Source organism: Acomys russatus, chromosome 8 (genome assembly GCF_903995435.1).
Source record: "Acomys russatus chromosome 8, mAcoRus1.1, whole genome shotgun sequence".
In the NCBI taxonomy this organism is placed as follows: Eukaryota; Metazoa; Chordata; class Mammalia; order Rodentia; family Muridae; genus Acomys; species Acomys russatus.
This window is the reverse complement of record NC_067144.1, coordinates 14,083,945-14,102,772: the sequence shown is the minus strand read 5'-3', so window position 1 is coordinate 14,102,772 and position 18,828 is coordinate 14,083,945. Positions and strand designations below refer to the sequence as shown.

At 42.4% G+C, this 18,828-nt stretch overlaps 1 protein-coding gene across 4 annotated transcripts in view; it reads right to left on the bottom strand.

The window, feature by feature from the left end:
* The window catches only part of Opa1 (OPA1 mitochondrial dynamin like GTPase), a 72,225-nt gene that overhangs the window by 9,645 nt on the left and 43,752 nt on the right, over positions 1–18,828 (bottom strand). For all 4 annotated transcript variants that reach the window (XM_051150810.1, XM_051150812.1, XM_051150811.1 and 1 more), the window contains 4 exons: positions 15,785–15,925; positions 12,779–12,895; positions 11,836–11,929; positions 11,396–11,506 (listed from right to left, as the gene is read on the bottom strand). In XM_051150810.1, the coding sequence (XP_051006767.1) occupies positions 11,396–11,506; positions 11,836–11,929; positions 12,779–12,895; positions 15,785–15,925 (463 nt within the window). The remainder of the gene's footprint in view (positions 1–11,395; positions 11,507–11,835; positions 11,930–12,778; positions 12,896–15,784; positions 15,926–18,828) is intronic.

The following is an 18,828-nucleotide window of genomic DNA, read 5'->3' as shown; positions in this document are numbered from 1 at the left end:
ATTTATCTTTTAATTAACAAAATACCAGGTACATGTGTGTGCATGAGGGGGTATGTGAGCATATATGTGTAAATATAAACTCCAGATTCTCAATGCTTGGTTCACTTAGAAAACAGGCTCTGAAACATTTATTAAAAACACAAAATAAGAAGCCAAATGACAGGAGCTGCTGTATCTGCAGTCCCTCTCAAGCAGAAAGCAGACTGAGACGAACAGAACCACCGAACACTTCTAAGAAGGCGCCAGCGCTGACAGACCTAGCCCGCTCTGCCTTGGCCGTTCACGTCATTAACCTCAGTGAACACCAGTTTCTAAGTGGACAACAGGAGGATGCTTCCTCACACAAGCCTGAGGTTCAAGCGGGTCACGGGATCCAAGCTAACAGATGATCAGCTCCATGGGAATACTCTCTACTTCTCAACAGGCTACATTTCATTCCCATATAAGCAGTTTCTCTTCATTTTTAGTAATCGGTGGGAGATTTTCAGTAGAGAAGAGAATAAGAATATTTAGAAGAAGCCAGTGGATTCTGAGAAGCAGGGCAGCAGCAGTTTTCCCCGAGGATAAGAGAAGCAAGATTTTAAAAAGTGGTTAGATCTATACCAAAGGGTCTGTGCATTAATTTTAAGATGAAATCAGTTCAGGCATCTTTGGAGAAGACAGACACGATGGAGGCATGAGCACACAGGCAGGAAGGCCAGGGTCCTGGACAGGTGCATGGACTCTCAAGAAGAGTGACCGTTAGTACACAGTATGCTACAACATGGCCTCTGGGTCACATGGATGCGATAAAGTAACTTTTCTAGGGGTTTTGCTTCCGTTAATTCTGCTTGTTTTGTGAATGAGTATTTCAAAAGGAAGTCTTACAAAGAGAAGGCAGTGAACTGTAGCCCACCCTGCTAGACAAGAAGCTGGGTGTAAGCGCACCAACTCAGCATACGTGGATAAATGACTCTAGAAACTGCCCCTTAAGCTGGGCATGGTGGCGCACACCTTTAATCCCAGCACTCGGGAGGCAGAGGCAGGTGGATCTCTGTGAATTCGAGGCCAGCCTGGGCTACAAAGTGAGTCCAGGACAGCCAAGGCTGCACAGAGAAACCCTGTCTCGAAAAACAAAACAAAACAACAACAAAAAGAAACTGCCCCGAGGCCATTCAATTGTGTATTAAGCTACAGTGTTAATGGTAATATTCTCTGGTTGGGACAGTTTTCATAATGAATATTCACTGGCTTTTTTTTTTTTTTGGATAATAAAATACTTAAAAATGAAAACCTAAATCTTGGTAGTGTATCTGCTAAATCTATTTAAAGATAGACCTATATACACAGCTCAGAGTAAGAAGTTGTGGGGGAAAAAAGGAGATACTAGATTGAAAATAGGGCTGGGGAGATGGCTCAGAGCACAGCTGCTCCTCCACAGCTCCTGAGTTCAATTCCTAGTAACCACATGGTGGCTTACAACCATCCGTAATGAGATCTGGTGCCTTCTTTAAAAACATAGCTAAACAATCTTAAATTCCTGCCTCAGAACGGGGACAAGAATTAACTTTACTTATTAAGTAAAAAAAAAAAAAAAAACAAAAAAACAGCCTCTGTCTACAATCTAAAGTACTAAAACTAGAGCAGACCAAAGACATGTAGGGCTAATTAAAATGGGCTATTTTGTACATGGATGGTAAACAGTGAAAGAAACAAAAATCTCCCTAAAATGAACCATCAATGCTTGAAAGCCTCATCAGCCCAAACAACACTTCAATACTCCTTAAGATGGAAACAGAGCAGAGGAGAGCACATGGCTGCCAACAACAGAGGTGGATGCCATGGTGAGGCATTATCATGCAGGTCTGGGCCACGTCTCTACACTTTAAGACTGAGCACATCATGTACAGATTTCATCATTCCCATGACTAGGATGATTCAGGTGGTGAAATTTCTCCCCCCCCCCCCCCCCCCCCCCCCCCCTCTTTGAGGCAGGTTTTCTCTGTGTGGCTTTGGATGTCCTGGAACTTTGTAGATCACGCTGGCCTTGAGCTCACAGAGACTCGCCTGCCTCCTGAAAGCTGGGATTAAAGGCGTGCACCACCACTGCCTGGTTTACATGATGAAAATTTTAAGGGAATTCTGCATTGTACTTATTGGGAGGGAAAGTTTAGAAACATATATTAGTAAAATATCAACATTTCTTTGGCTTTAACCTGTGTCTCCATTTAACCCTAAGAACTATCCTTCACACTGAGCATGGTGGTGGATGTTTTCAATCCCAGCACTTGGAGGCACGGACAGGTGGATCTCTATGAATTGGAGGCTAGCCAGTTCCAAGCCAGCCACAGCCATATAGTGAGATCCTGTTTCAAAAAGCCAAAAGGAAAAAGTAAGAGTATTTTCCGTATACTTGGTGTAGGTTGTCTATAGTGGGTCTATAGCCCATCAAGTTCTTCTTCTCACAGTCTTGCTTATTTTATTTTTTTATATATACTGTCATAAATCAGATTATATTGTGATTATATGTGGATTCCCATTACTAGGTTCTATTTTTCCCATTTTTGAATAGGAGAGAACACATAAAAACATACAATCTAAAAAAGTAGGGCTGAAGAAGAGGTATCTTTGAGGCTAAGAGCATTGGCTGCCCTTCAAGAGGGACTTGGTCAATTCCTAGCACCTGCATGGCAGTTTACAATGGCCCATAACCCAGTAGCAGGGGATCCAGGGCCGTCTTCTGGTCTCCTCAGGCATGAAGTATGCATATAGTCTACTTATGTACATGCAGGCAAAACATTCATATACATAAAAAATATTTAAAAGAAAAATTGGAAAACATTCACCCCAATTTTAAATTTATTATTTCATTCCAATATTGCTCAGTAAGGAAATAATAATACTTATAAGAGGGAAAAAAACCCCAGATTTCTAGTTTTAAATATGGACACTGGCTTCCACATAGCACATAAACAGAATTTGCTTTACAGCAGTGGTTCTCAACCTGTGGGTTGGTTATAATTCATAACAGTGGCAAAATTACAGATATGATGTAGCAACAAAAATAATTTTATAGTTTGGGGTCACCACAACATGAGGAGCTGTATTAAAGGGTCACAACATTGGGAAGGTTGAGAACCTCTGCTTTAAAGTGCATTGGTTGTGGTTAGGTACATGTTTAATTCCATCACTCTGGGTTGGAGGATGGAGACAGGTAGATTTCTGTGAATTTAAGACCAGCCTGGTCTACATAGTGAATTCCAAGCCAGTCAAAGCTACACAGTGAGACCCTGTCTCAAAACAAAACAAAACCAACAAACAACATCCTTAATACAAACCCAACTCATAGATTATTAAAAATAACATTGTTTTTATTTTTATTTGTAATCATAATCTCATTTATAATAATGAGTTGTAAATTATAATTTATAAATGATTAAAATCATTTAAAACTGTGTTTAAAGCAATAATAAGACATTTGCTAATGAAGTGTTGAATACAGTAGCCTATATAATATAATGTAAATCTCTCTTTAATCTTACACCAATTTATTCCTCAATTATGACTTTAAAAAACAGACTTGGGCCATGGAAAATGCCCTTTCACCTGAAGGCTCAGTTTGAGCCTGCCTTTCCTCATCCATTCAGGAAAGAACATCCCGAGCCTCGTCATAGGGAATTCTATGTGTAAATAACTACTTCCCTCTCTACCACACAGGTTTCTCCCTAAGGACTACTTTACTTTTTGTGCCAGCTCTGTCCTTTCTTGGCTATAAAACAAAACAGAGCCCGCCTCACGCATGCGGATTCAGGGTAAAAATAATTCTTTGTTTTTCACAGTTGCTCTGTCAATTACACCTTAGTATGAAAAATACCTTCACAATGGCAGAACTTACAAAAGTAATAACTTTTACCCAGAAAAGATGTCTTAGAGTCACTAGTAACATAAAACAGAAGTGCTTATCTTGTAGTAAAAAGTATCAATCTTTCCTTTTTACAAACATATTTTTCTAGAAATAACAATTTCAAAACACTTGAATGCCAAAGAAAATGTGTTCCAATAAACTTAAATTCTTAACGTCAGAACTTTAATAAAGGGTGTGTGTGTGTGTGTGTGTGTGTGTGTGTGTGTGTGAGAGAGAGAGAGAGAGAGAGAGAGAGAGGAGAGGAGAGAGAGAGAGAGAGAGGAGAGAGAGAGAGAGAGAGAGAGAGAGAGAGAGAGAGAGAGAGAGAGAGAGAATTGGAGAGACTGGCAACTAAGGAGTCATCATTGGAGGCCCAGAAATCAGAGGTTTGCACACAGTGAAAGTCAGATACAAGTGAGTGAGGGAGGGGTTGGTACCAGAGTGAATACAGAAAATATGAGCCACTCACAGAGATGAAACAGGAGCTTCTGGCGAGACAGAGGAACGGTCTGTGCCACCTCCAGCCCCTCCCTCTGAAGTCCAGAGAAGGGCTAATGAAGTCAGTGTTACAATCGTGATTGAGCAGTCACCGGCCATGTGTGATGTATAACACAAGGTACAGTAAACCCATAAATGACCCCAATCACCTTGCTAGGGTGGGCCGGTCATTCTAGACATGAGAATGCTTTCTGTGAGTGCTTACTCTGGCTGGTTCACAGTTATGTGTGGGAAGGCAGTATTCTTTCTGCTCAATTACACAACCACGGCAGCAGCTGAGTACGCTTTGAATCCCTGAGGGAAGGCAAGTGACCAGGTAGGAGGGAACATATTGGCTTAGGTGAACCGATAATGGCCTAGAAGAAGGAGTAAGAAAAAAGGGACGAAGCTGTGCCAGGAGCCAGGACTGGGGACAAAGAAACGGCAAGAGGGCTAAAAGAAAAGCTGGGAGCCCGCAGTCCCGGCTCCTCAGGCTTTCTTCCCTGTTATTCTGACTGCACCTTGTGTTTACTTCTATTTCTGTGTATGTGGAAGTGCCTGCATGTCTGTGTATGCAGCACGTGTGGGTGTGTGTGTGGCGCTTATGGAGGCTTGAGTGACAGGCAGCTGTGAGCTGCTCGATGCGAGTGCTGGAACCGACCCTGGGTCCTCGGCAGAGCAGTAAGGAGCCATCTGTCCAGTCCCCGCTTTTCTTTCTCCCCTCCGGACCTAGGTGCTAAAACTCAATGCCACCCTTTTCTTTAAATTGTGTTAAAACTGTTTTCTTTTGCCTACTTTACAGAAACAAAATTGTCATGCGGCCACATTTGCGACAGTCACATATATGTATGTGTCCCAGTTAAGGAAGAGGAAATGGCCCTGCTGTGAATAGAAGAGATTTCCAGGAAATACTTGGGAGTGAGGAAGTAAGTGCTGGTGGTGAATGGCGAGACGCGCAGAATGTCCATGCAGCTTAGGCTTTACATTCAGAATAAAGTCACCTTTATGGGGTGGCGTTTAGTCCCCATCTCCTAGGACCACTGATCTTATCTGTGAAGCAGCAGACACCAGAGATTAGACATACAAAGTAATCAACAGAAATTAAATCTCAGGCTCACCTGACACTCTCCCTTTCTGAACACAGGAGAATAAAAGCATTCCAACTAGCTGTGGTTCTGTTAGCTATGACCTACCCACTTTTTAATTCAGATTTAAGATGAAGACATTCTTATGACTAGCCCGTAAATTAGGATGGTACCTGAGTCACTGAAAGCATCTGTAGACTTAGGCGGCTTTGGTAAGTTCCTCATCATAGGCTTGCAAATGAAGTCTTAGAGCATGCTCCTGTTGCTTGCTTTTTGTCATCATAATTTAAAAATGAACAAATACGTCTGTTTTCAGTCATTAAATAATGTTAACCATGCTGAGCTGAGTTCTTATAATATGCATGACTTCTGTTGCTGAATATCGGGTAATTCAGAGAAAAGCCCCTTGTATCTGTGGTCTCTGTAGCCAAGTTTTGGTGTCACAAGTGAATGTCACACAGCCTAAGACACAAAGGTTGTATCTTCGCTCCTTTCTAATTATCAGGAGAAGCACAGGATGGCGGATAAGAAGAGACGGGGAACGTGAAGGAACACAAAGAGGCGCCTGAGCAGCATTGTACATGCTCAAGAGAAACAAACTCTAAGTTTCCAGTAACAATTGCTTGCTGTCTGGGAGATGCTCAGGCATCAAACAATAAAGACCAGTCAACAGAGGCAAGAGGCCGGCACGCTGCTGCTCTCCTGTTCTCTAATCCCCCAGGCCTGCTAAAAAGGCCAGCTGTTGCCACCTCGTGCAGGGCGGAGGCAGTCAGCAGAGCAGATTAACTGGGGGCAGGCAGAGGGGATATTGCAAAATTCTAAATTAACATCCTCTTTGATTTTTACAGCTTTTAACACGAAGGCTATTCAACTATACCATTACAATAAGCCTGCACAGTGCTAGCCAGAGCGCATTTTTGTCTTTATAGTTCACATATTTTTAATTTCATGTTTATATTAGTGAATCTGAAGAAATACGCAGAAACTTCAACACTCAATCCTGCTCAACAAAAATCCTGAAGTTAGAGTAACAGCCAGTTAGAATTTGGAGGGTGGTGTATCTCACAGCCAGGCCTTAGGACTCAGCTATGAACACAGCACACTGAAGCGCTCTTTAGTTTGGGGCCTGGGGCTGTGGTTCAAGCTGGGAGAGTTGGCCCAGAGAGTTTAGGCAGAGCCCTGGTGGATGATGGGGCCTGGAACCCTTAATCCAAGCACTCAGTAGGTGAGAGCAAGTTGAGCAAAGTTCTTCTAGATATACAGCAAGTTTGACACCAGCACAGAGGAAACATCCAGGTTTGGGGTGGCTGATTATAATGGCTCTGGCAGTCTGGAGACAGTTTACAGATCATACAAAGAGGACAGGTTAAGTAGATGTTTTCAGAGTGAAAGTCTTAGTTCCAAACTTCCTTGCATGGCAGGGAGGACTGAGGAGAATAAAAGGCGGCACTACTGCCGACACCAGGGGACTGTCTCTGACATTCCACTAGGTACACATCCCAGTACAAAGGGTTAACTATGTAATTATACTTTCTAAAGCCTTGAGCTTTGCCTTCTTATGAATTAAAAATTCTAGGACCCTGTGGTAGCTTACCACCATCTACAGTGGGCCCAATGCCCTCTTGTGGCATATAGATGTATATGCAGGCAGAGCAAAGGTACATGGAAAACATAAATCTTCAAAAGAAATTCCATAGGTAACCCAAATAGCTATCTATCTTCACAGCTGGCTCCACATTTAGACACTATAAAAATCTTTTACTCTTACTATCAAGATTCTCAGTGCCAGGTGTGGTGGCGCACACCTTTAACCCCAGCACCCGGGAGGCAGAGGCAGGAGGATCTCTGTGAGTTTGAGGCCAGCCTGGTCTACAAAGCAAGTCTGGGACAGTCAAGAGAAACCCTGTTTCGAAAAACCAAAACCAAACCAAACCAAAAAAGATTCTCATAAAGGTCACAGTGGACTGTTTATACACTGTGGGGAGATACTGTAAATAGGAGCGGAGGCAGGAACTGTGTGTCGCACTCGACTGTTCATGAGGTGAGCAGTCTTTTGACATCTTCATAGACCATGTCTGCACGTCTCACTTTCTTATGACACTGGTCTCATTAGCTGGAAACATAAACGCTCTTCTTTTCTTGTTTCGTCAAACTAAAGCACCGGCTCATAGAGAAGCTGAACCAGCGCTACAAAAAGCTCATCTCTCCAGAAACAGCTACTGTTATTAGGTTTCAGCACATTCAAATGTTGTCGTACTAGCTGGCAGCAAGTGTATTTTCCAGAAGAATCCCAAGTGACCAATCAAGCCTTGGAAAGCAGCACTGACTAGTACTTCCAAGGAGCAGCCTGCGTTTCTGACGAGTTGCCCTCTGTCTGGAGTACTGCTTCAGGCTCGCGTCGTCTTTGATGTGTCTGACACCTCAGGCCAGCTATTCTGTAGGAGAAGCTTCACCTTGGTTTGTGTGACACTGTCACATCTAAAGCCATATATCTTTAGTAAAAATGGCACCCCATAAGCCAGGCGTGGTGGCACATGCCTTTAATCCCAGCACTTGGGAGACAGAGGCAGATGGAGTTCGAGGCCAGCCTGGTCTATAAAAGTGAGTCCAGGATAGCCAGGACTGTTACACAAAGAAACCCTGTCTTGGAAAAAAAAAAAAAAAAAAAAAAAAAAAAAAAAAAAAAAGGCAGCCCACAAAGTGATATAGGACTTTGATTTGTGCTCAGCTTTCTCCACAATACCAGTGGAGAAAAGTTAAAATTAATAGGTATTTTCTTTGAAAACAATTTTTTTAATAGTACGTCTTTTTCTGTTGAGATATTTGAGTGGTAAGATAAACATTCTATTCTTCACCAGTAATTGCATGCCTCCCCCTCCCAATATGATTCCTCATTCATAGGTTTGTGTTTCACTCAATAAGCTACAATTTGTCACTGTCTCCATTATTTGAGGTCTGGCCAGCTGCAGCATCAAACAGTGCCTGTGTCATGTGATACCGACACATCACATGTCAAACACACCCTTCCAGGCTCATCCTGTCCTTCCCGCACTCCAGCTGTGGACACCACTGTGTGTCCAGAGTCCTGGCTTCTGTCGGTAAGCCTCCTTGCTGACAGACATGGAAGTGGGCTTTCTTCCCATTTCTTCCATCTTCCTAACCCTAGTCTCACTGCTTTACTTTGGGAGAGAATGACAAACTGCTTATAACTGTACTTTAATGAACAACCAGTGGGTGAACATCCAAAGCGATGAATGATTGAAAACCAGGTAAATCTATGAGTGACAAAACATGAATGTTACCAACATGTTAGTGAACTCTAGGTGAAACTATTCTTTACAATTTTGAGCTTACACTTCCAGCTCGACTGCCCTATACTTTATCCCAAATGCACCTGCCATACTAGACACCTTGTTCCGTATAATACAGCCGTGACTAATAACCCTAGAGAGCAGTGTGGCCCGAAGCACCCTGGCTATATTCCCCGTCCTTAGACCCAAGAGAAACAGTATGGAAAGGGCTTTCAGGGCTCTTTAAACTCTGGGGCAGCCATGGCTCATCTCCATTCATGTGACTGATGAAGCTGAGTCATGGGCCAACCTCTGCTTTTAAGGACATTATTCGGAACATTAACACCATAACTCTGTTTGCACAAATGTCACAAATCACTTCAAGGGGGCCATATGACTGCTTTCTTAGGAAAGTCACCAGAACATGGAACTTGGCTCGACAAAGCACATATCTGAGTTAGTACTATACTTTCTTTAAATAATCAAGTTACAACTGGAAAGTAACGGGACTATACAGGCTCTATTATAAAACAATGAAAAAGCACATCATTTTTCTGTCACTTAAAAATGTAGAAGCTGGTAAAATTCATTGAAGAAATTTACAGTGTAATAGCTATGTCCTGAGGGATATGGAAATTGTACACACTGTGACAATGACAAGCCTTTTCTTGTAACAAAACCAACAGCATGGAATTATGAGTCAGGGATTTCCAAACGCTTGCTGAATGGACTTCCCTGCGATTCACAGAGGTATCTCACAGCACAGAGGCTTTGGGGGCTTTGAGGACTCCCTGTATAAGACACCACAGACAAACAGCACATGAGGCCTGCACACAGGGTCTCCACAGCAGCACAAACCTAACCATACTGCCGAAGAGACAGGAACCAGCCAATGTGACAGTGGTGGAAACAAATGAGGTATATACATTAAAAAAGAAAGAAAGAAAAAGAATAATAAAAGAGTGCCAAGAGAAAGCAATGGAAGCTTAGATAACCTGAAAGAAAAAACTGGATGAAGTGGCACAGCAGGGCTGAGGCACAGGCACAGGTGAGGGCACAGGGCATAGGCATGGGCACAGGCACAGGCACAGAGACGGCACAGGCATAGAGACGGCATGGGCACAGCCACAAAATCCTGCCTGGCTCTTCTGGACATTTTTTGACTGACTGCTGAACTAGAAACTCAACTTAAAAACTGCTCTCAACCTTGAAAACCTTCTTCCCACTCAGTATTTTCTTTCTTTCATAAGCTTAAAGGACACTTGTGCCTAGCATGACTCAGCCGGAAGCGCTGACCACCCAGAGTCTCTACTGATGTTAGTGCTCCTCTGATCACCTTGGGCTCTCAAAGACCCTGGCAAGTCTCCACACTAGGAATTTAGCAGCACTTAGAAGCACACGTGCTTCCAACAGGCAAGGCTGCGGGTGGGGTGCTGCAGGTGCAAAGGCCAAAGGCTAGCAGGATGTCAGCAGCCCGGCCCTTTGATGCAGATCTGTGTGGGGTGACGTGCTGTAGGGTGCTGGAGTACCAGCAGGACGACAAGTGAGTTTCTCAGGGAAGCCTGGTCTGGCTTCAGGGGAGGGGGACCCACAGGAGATGGGTAAGGGAGGGAATGTGGAGAAGATGAGATGGGCAGATCTCTGGCACAAAGGTCAGATCATGAAAGGACTTCATGAAGAGGAGCAGCCTCTGGCAGGATGCCACGGCTTGCAAGGTAAAGAGGCGTCCACACAGGGCGAGGCGCTGTGATGTGGTCTGGTATGAGACAGCTAAGAGTCCAAGATGGATGAAAAGAGCATTGTTGTAATGGGGTGGGGGAGAAGGATCAGCAAAAAGTTTGGTTACACATTAAGAGGACTGAATAAATCAAGCAGCTATGTTAAAGATTCCAGAAGCCGGTTCTTCACTGTCAGAACTACAGTGGGAGAGCAAAGCAAGAACAAACCGGACAGAACTGGATACAACTCGAAACAGTCAGCATCCACTAAGAGTCTTCAATAGATACACACGACTAGGAGAAGGCATGCATGTGTGGGTACTGGTATGGCTGCGAGACACACACACACACACACACACACACGCATGCACACACACACGCATGCACACACACAGACACACACACACGCACACAGACACACACACGCACACAGACACACACACGCGCGCACACACACACACACACACACACAGACACACAGACACACACACACCCATGCACACTTTCTACTAAGACCTAAGAACTCATATTTCACTAATAACAGACATATCCAGTTCTCAGACCTTGATTTCTAAATACCATTCTTGAAAGAAAGAAAGAAAGAAGGAAGGAAGGAAGGAAGGAAGGAAAAGCTGTGTTAGGGAGTGAGCAGAACACTGTTATGTGGGAGGACGCCACGCGGTGAGAGGTGAATGAGGTCTAAGGATTAGATACAGCGACACTCTGACTTTGGGAGCTGCTAAGAGAAAAATCTTTGTTCCTAGGAAACACACATTCAAGTATTTAGAAGTGAAAAGACTTTAGGTCAGTGTCTCATTTTAACAATTCAGAATAAAACAAGTTCTTCACAGGCAGTTGTGAGTTCTCTTTGAGCTTGAGACTGAGCGGGTGCAGAGACGTGGGAGGGGAAAGGGTCCCGGAAGCCGGGGTAGAAGTACTTACTGAGGTCTTCGGCCAGCTGAACTCGCTTGCCAGTAAGCAGTTTCACCTTCTTCTCACCATCTTCAGCAAAATCTTCTAATACCTCTTTAACGTTTTTCTCCAGTCGCCTAACTGTTCAGAGTAAATAAAAACCCAGAAGAGCAGTTTTTATGAATGTATAGAATAAAAAATTTCCTCATACAATGGAAATGATCTACGACCATGTTAGCTATGCCTGAGTTCACATGTCTCACATTTATCAGCATAAATCTTATCCACAGTCTGATGAGGACATGTTCCTAAGCCATTCCACTCAACAGACGCAGACTGCAGACCACAGCAATGCTCCTGATGGAAGCATAGCATCTTTCATCTCTATCATTTTCTAATTGTAACTTATTTCAAAGCAGGTTATGATTCTAAGGTTTTTCTAATCAACCTGCTTTTAGGAGTTACCTTACCTTCAGTGTTCGTAAGCTGCTGCCTTAACGTATTGGCAGTGATTGCCAGCATGCGCTGTATTCGCCAAAACAGGACCACATCATTGCATTCCAGCTGAAGTAGTGAACGATCAGGAACATTAGAGGCAAATGTAAAAACAAAGCCTTGATTAAACACATAGAACTTATTTCCTGAGCTTTAGTAAAAATATTAGTGCTTACCTAATAAATACATATATACATTCATTCATACATACATACATACGTATATACGTACGTACGTACAATTTTCCTTTGAGCTGAAAAAAACCCCAGAAAAACACTTAGAGCTTCAATTTAATAACAACACAGATTAACAGAACTTTTCCAAGTGCTGTTTTAAAGCTGTAAGAAAAAGCTCAAAAAACAGAAATCTGCTGCCACCTAGGGGTTACTTTAAAAGGTGTGAGAGCTATGTCCATTACAAGTACGTCTAGTTTTTTTTTAAGTGAAAGCAAGATTTCACTGATGTGTAACTCTGACACACACACACGCACACGCACACGCACACGCACACACACACACACACACACACACACACACACACACACACGCTGCATCATAAAATACGATTGCTCTATGGTCTCCAGCTCACATGTGAATAGCTATGCTTTACACAATCCTCCTCTTAAATATAAACACAGAACTGTTGCAAGCCACTCTGGGGTACAAGCGACTAGCCCTCTTTCCACATGCTTACAGCCCCTGCTAATACACATTTAAGTCAGTCACTCCTAAACTGGTAAATCCCTGACAAGATAAAAGGTTATTATTTGTAAGTTACACAGTCTTTTCTTGCAGATGCTCAAGGGCTTAAAATTCATAGTAAACCTGAGGCTTACTTTAAAAAAACAAAAACAAAAACAAAAACCATCTTTCAATGGTTATTACTAAAAACTACTTCTTTTGCTTTGTGAAGCCTCACCTCAGAATCTATAAAATGTCTCTGGTAGTAATAAAAGCCTCTTCGACAAAGGTTACAGTGATTTAGAGCTGTTTTTAAGAAATGTCTTCTATAAACTTGATGCCAAGTATCTTTAATCTGAAATGAGAAAAGAAAAACTAAGTGTTAACAGATGGTGCCTACCACTGAGAACTTACTTGTATACAACATTTACTTTGAAAAGTTAATTGAGTTCAAGGACAACCTGATCTACAGATGAGTTTCTGGGCAGAGAGAAGTCCTGTCTCAAAAAATAAAACAAACAAAAAAAGCTGTTGGTTGGTCAGTGGTGGTGCACTCCTTTCAATCCCAGCACTAGGAGGCAGAGGCAGGTGGATCTCTGTGAGTTCAAGGCCAGCCTGGTCTACAGAGATAGCTCCAGGGCAGCCAGGGCTACACAGAGAAAACTTGTCCTGAAAAAAAGTTAATTGAAAGCAATAGGAATATTTTTATTCTACCAACCTTTTAAATCCACTTACAAAGTTTTCAAGTGAGATATTAGATCTATACTGCTTAGGTTCTAAGCAAGTATGTAGCTATATTCAGACAACCGTTGCACAGAGCAGGTTGGTAAGGGGTGACCTTTGCCTAGTTAGCAGTGGGAAAACAAGGCACGGAGAGTACGAAGCCTGCAAACCCTGGCTGAGGACAGAGTTAGGACCTGGAAGCTGCTCTCAACCATGTCCACCAACCGACAGCAATCGGAAGGCAATGCTTTCTACTAAGTTACACTGCTGCCACAACAGTGTCCCCACCACTGTGGGGGCACTACGGCCCGTCAGAGCATTTAATGTTCATCACATCTAGTAACAACAATAATGCTAGTGGGCGGAACAAATACCAACACCATCTGTGAGGCAGAAGCGGGACTGAGTTATCAATTCCTAAAGCGGGCAGTACCAGGAACATGACAGAACTGCAGGAGAACCCACATCCCACATTCTTGTACTAAACAGTGTTATGAGGATAAAAACCAAACCAAACCAGAACTGAGGTGTTCTTGCCTGCAAAAAATAGCAACCTGCTCCACTCTACTTCCAAGAGAAAAATCCCCCTTGCATTAACTAAGTGCCATAAGATTAAAAGCACCAAAGTATACAGAGCTTGAGTATTGCTGACCCCATACATGGACCGGAAGTGCTCTGAAGGTGGGATGATTTTATAATATTTAAATACACTCCTTGGAAGTGGGCTAAAGGCCTAAAGAGAACATTCACTCATGTTTCATACACACCCTATGCAATAGTCTAAACATAATTTTATGCACTACCAGAGTGTATGCCTGCATTTTGAATATCGCCACTTGAAGAATTTTCTTGTGACATCAGGTTGGAGTGGAAAAGTTCCAGGTTTTGGAGCATTTCTATTTTCCTCTTTTGAATTAGGGGTGGGCGCTCAGTTTGCATGGCCTGTTCTTTTTTTCTTCTTGAGATACAGTTGCTCTGTGTAGCCCTGGCTGTCTTGAACTCTGTAGATTAGGCTGGTCTCAAACTCACCATTCCTGGCCTTTTATTAATGAGCGTTAGGACCATGTAGATAAATCAGATCTATACCCAACTAAAAGCCGTGTTCAATTTATAGATAATATGGCATGCACAGTGGCTTAAGCATTTCGGTTCTCACCAGGTTTCTTGTTCTGATCTCAGGCAAAATTTAAAGTAAGTACAGAGACATGAAATCAGGTGATATTTAAAAGCAGTCATGATGGCTTGGAAGGTTTTCAGGTTGCTTTCCTCACTAGATTTATATTTCTAATTGGGTTTCACACAAGCTTATTTTTCTTTTCTTTTTTTTAAAGAATATTTTTATTTTATGTGTATGGGAGTTTTTGCTTCCATGTATGTCTGTGCACCTATGAACAGTTCCTCTTGAACAGCTGTTGGGGATATGAGTGAGACGACATGTGAATGCTAGGAACCAGGTGCAGGCCCCTGTGAGAAGGACACGTGCTCTTAACTGCTGAGCCATCTCTTTCTTCTAAGTAGCAGGAAATATAGATCCAGCAACTGTTTTTACAAATCTGCTGCAAATAAGCATTATGAAGTTAAGAAAAAAGGCGGCCTAATGTGTAGACTTTGCTCTCGTATTTGTCAGGAATGAAAGAAATGAGATAGGATCTAACGATTTTATCCAATGCAATAAAAAATTAAAGTGCATGTCCACCCCCCTAAATCTACTTAGATCTAATTGAGCTACATTGCCTGTAAACATTAAAATTGCATATGGGGCTGGGAATGGTGGCATGCCCCTTTAATCCTGGTATGGCACTTAGGAGGCAGAGGCAGGTGAATCTTTGTGAGTTTGTGGCCAGCTTGGTCTACATAGTGAGTTCCAGGCCATCCAAGGCTATATAGTGAGACTTTATCTAAAACAAACACACAACTATCATAAGAAACCAGCCTCCCAACACAGACACAAATATCTGTCTATAGACATGGGCCACAGTCAGACAAAAGTGAATTGCTGTGCCACGGCAAGGTCAGGATGCCTTTTACCCCTTTTGCAGGAACCCAGATTTTTATATCTTAATTTCTCAAGCTTCTCATATAAAGCAAACTGAAATTAAAATTGCTACTCTTCTTATAGTCAAATGACTAAATTAAGCCAGTAAATGTACATGTGATCACAGTAGGATACAGTGCTTAGATTTCTATGTGTCTCATTGGAGGCAGGAATACGGCACTTACATGTAAGAACACTGATTTAGGAAGCAGGCCTGCACCCCCTTTCTTTTTCCGAGATAGAGTCTCTTGTAGCGTGAGACTCCCCCAGCCTCACTTTGTAGCTGAGGACGACCTGCAATTCCTGCCTCCATATTCCAAGTACTGCATCTGTCACCACACCTGACTTTTGATGGTATTTCTTGTGCTTTGTTTTGGTCTTTTTTTATTTTTTAACTTGAGCTGAGGAGTGAGCCCAGAGCCTTGTGCTTGCTAGACAGGCAATCTACCACGGAGGTAAACCCCCATGTTTGACGGTATTTCTTACCAAGCTGGGATCTACTTCAACTCCTCGAGATTCCAGGTTCTTCCGGACCGTGGTGATCTCATCACTGGCAAGGTAAGCTGGGTGCTCCTCGTTACACTTCAGCATCTTCTCCAGCTCGTTCTTGGTCTCATTGTGAACACACTTCAACAAGTGAAGAGAAGGCTGTTTAGACAGTTCAGACTTGGCACTTGTGACAACAGAGACCCATTTCTTTCTTTTTTTTTATACTTTTATTTTATTACACATGTATAAAACAAACTACATACAGCAGGGAGAACCATGTGACAATCATGAGAATAATGAGTTCTATACATGTTACATTCATAGTGACTTGGCCATCTGCATTCGTCTCGTTTGAAGTAAGTGTTTTTCCTGTCTTGTTGGGTCTAGATTCAGAGACCCATTTTAATAAATGTATTATGACTGTACCACTCTTGTTAATTATAAGAAAAGCTATAAACTAGGAGGCCTATGAATATAGAGACACTTGCCTAATGTGTGCTTAGCCTTAGAATCTTTCACTTGTGCTACAGTGTTTTATTGGTAAATTAAAACACCAGGCTCCTAAGGAAAGACTTAAATTATATCTAAGAAAAAGAGTCTATGTGGGGAGGTTGGAGAGATGGCTCAGTGGTTAAGAGCGCCACCTGCTCTTCCAGAGGTCCTGAGTTCAATCCCAGCACCCACATGGTGGCTCACAACCATCCATAATGTGATCTGATGCCCTCTTCTGCAGATAAATCACTCATATGCAAGAAATAAAATAAATAAATCTTAAAAAAAAAGAAGAGTCTATGTGGGCCTATGTGGGGAAAAGCAATATTCTATAAATGCCTAGATGGACTCAGACTTTGTGAAGTGTTTCTTTTCTAACCAATGAAATAGTAAGCGTTTAGTTTGATGCTTTTCAAAATAAGGCTCTTCCATTAAAAATCGTACTTCAAACTATCCCTGCAGTGCTCTTAACGTATTTTCAGCCCATTCTTTGCAACCATGCATTGACCTCAGCAAAGGAAGAAAACACACACACACACACACACACACTAATTATAAGTTTCAAAGTAAGACTCTGATACTGTCTAACTCAGTTTGTTTTCTGTTTCTTTCTTTTAAAGATTTCTTTATTATGTATACAGTGTTTGGCCTGCATGCCTGCATGCCAGAGGAGGGCACCAGATCTCATTATAGATGGTTATAGATGGTTGCTGGGAATTTAAGTCAGGGCCTTTGGAAGAGCAGCCAGTGCTCTAACCTCTGAGCCATCTCTCCAGCCCATCTTGTTATTTTTCAGTCTTCTATTCTGACATGGATGATAAAAGACACTAGCTTCAAACCACTGAAAACATCACAATCTACAGGAGAAGTGAACTTTAAGTTATCACAGCTGCAGTCTCCGAGCACCCCACACGGGCACTGGTCACAACTGACCAGTTGTGAATCGAAGTGCAAATTTCACAGGCCATCCATACAACTCTATTCTATGTGGTATGTGGTGGGAAGGAATCCTGGTAATGGAATATTCTCTACCAGGCCTATACTTTCACACCTACAGTTCCATCATCACTAATCCACTGCTAAAACAAGAAACCCTTCCAAAGAAAATGTCGTTCTTATTTATCCTGGCTATCTGTTCCACTAAGACACAGTGAGAATGTTTCAGAGGGGGATTTTCCTACAAAACTAAAGAAAGGTTACATAAAGCCATAAAACAGCACAGTTTTCCATTTCTCATTTTTATTATTTGTGTGTGTGTGTGTGTGTGTGTGTGTGTGTGTGTGTGTGTGTGTGTGTGTGTGTGTCCCCAGAGGCCAGGCAGGGGTAGGAGTGAAGGCTCATCTAGGAGGGCTTCCAGATTCCCCCTCTAGGTGTAGAGACCCTTTGCAATGCCCTTAAAATGAATTTATTGCTTCTCCTACAGGACTCTGGAGACAAACAACCTATGGCCAGAGTTGTCTCTTTCTGCTTCGAGTCTGTTTAGCAGTAGCTGCTGAGGCAAGTACCGCGATCACTGACTGTTCTGGAGCCTTCCTGACCAACATGTCGAGGTTAGCTGCCACATAACAGCTGTTTCTAATCAACATCTCTTCCAGCGTCCAAGCCAGACACCTATGATGGAGAGCCCTGCAAGTTCTTTTAGACAGACCTTTTCCCAGCCCATCTGCACGGCAGTGAGACAGATGCACTGCTGACTCAGGGTCAAATCGCTTAATTTAGGGAGCTTATGAAACAAGAAGTGTGGGATGCTGGAAAAGAAATGGCATCGGTGTTATAATTCATTAACTTTGTCTAAAGTGTAAATGAAAACAAAGAAAAAAATGGGAGTATTTTACTCTCTTTACCTTGAATTGTGCCACATTTTAACATTCTTTTTGCTAATTAAGTAGATTCCGGAATACAGGAAGTAGACTGGATATCACCTCTTTTCCTTACTGCATTCATTTATGTATTTTGGTTCTATATTCTATTTATGCACTTCCCTTTATGAACAGAAAGCTTTTAATCCTAGCACTTGGGAGGCAGAGGCAGGTGGATGTCTATGAGTTCAAGGCCAGCCAAGGTTATATAGGGAAACCCTGCCTCAAAAAAACCAAAAAAGAAAGAAAGAAAAAGGGACTGAAATGAGGTAGATGAGACAGGTGTAGGACAGGACAAGAAGCTTTAAGAGCTCAAAAGGAATAAAAGGGGCGGGTGTGAGGATGACATGCATTTTTTACTTTGTGTATGGGTGTTTTGCCTGCATGTACGTATGTATACCATGTGTATGCCTGGTGCCCTCAGAGGCCCTGGAACTAGAGTTACAGGTTGGCTGTCAGCTGTCCTGTGGGTGCTGGGAACTGACTTAGCCCGCGTCTTCTATAAGAGCAGCACGTGCTTTAACCACTGAACCATCTCTCTAGCTTAACTACTCTTTTTTAAACATTAATTAGGGAACTGACATGAACAGAATCATCAACCACAAAGGAAGTACATTGCTTATTTTATTTTAATCTTTTAATAAGGCATTTATTATATTTAGAAAGGTTACTGTAACTGAAATTTTAAAG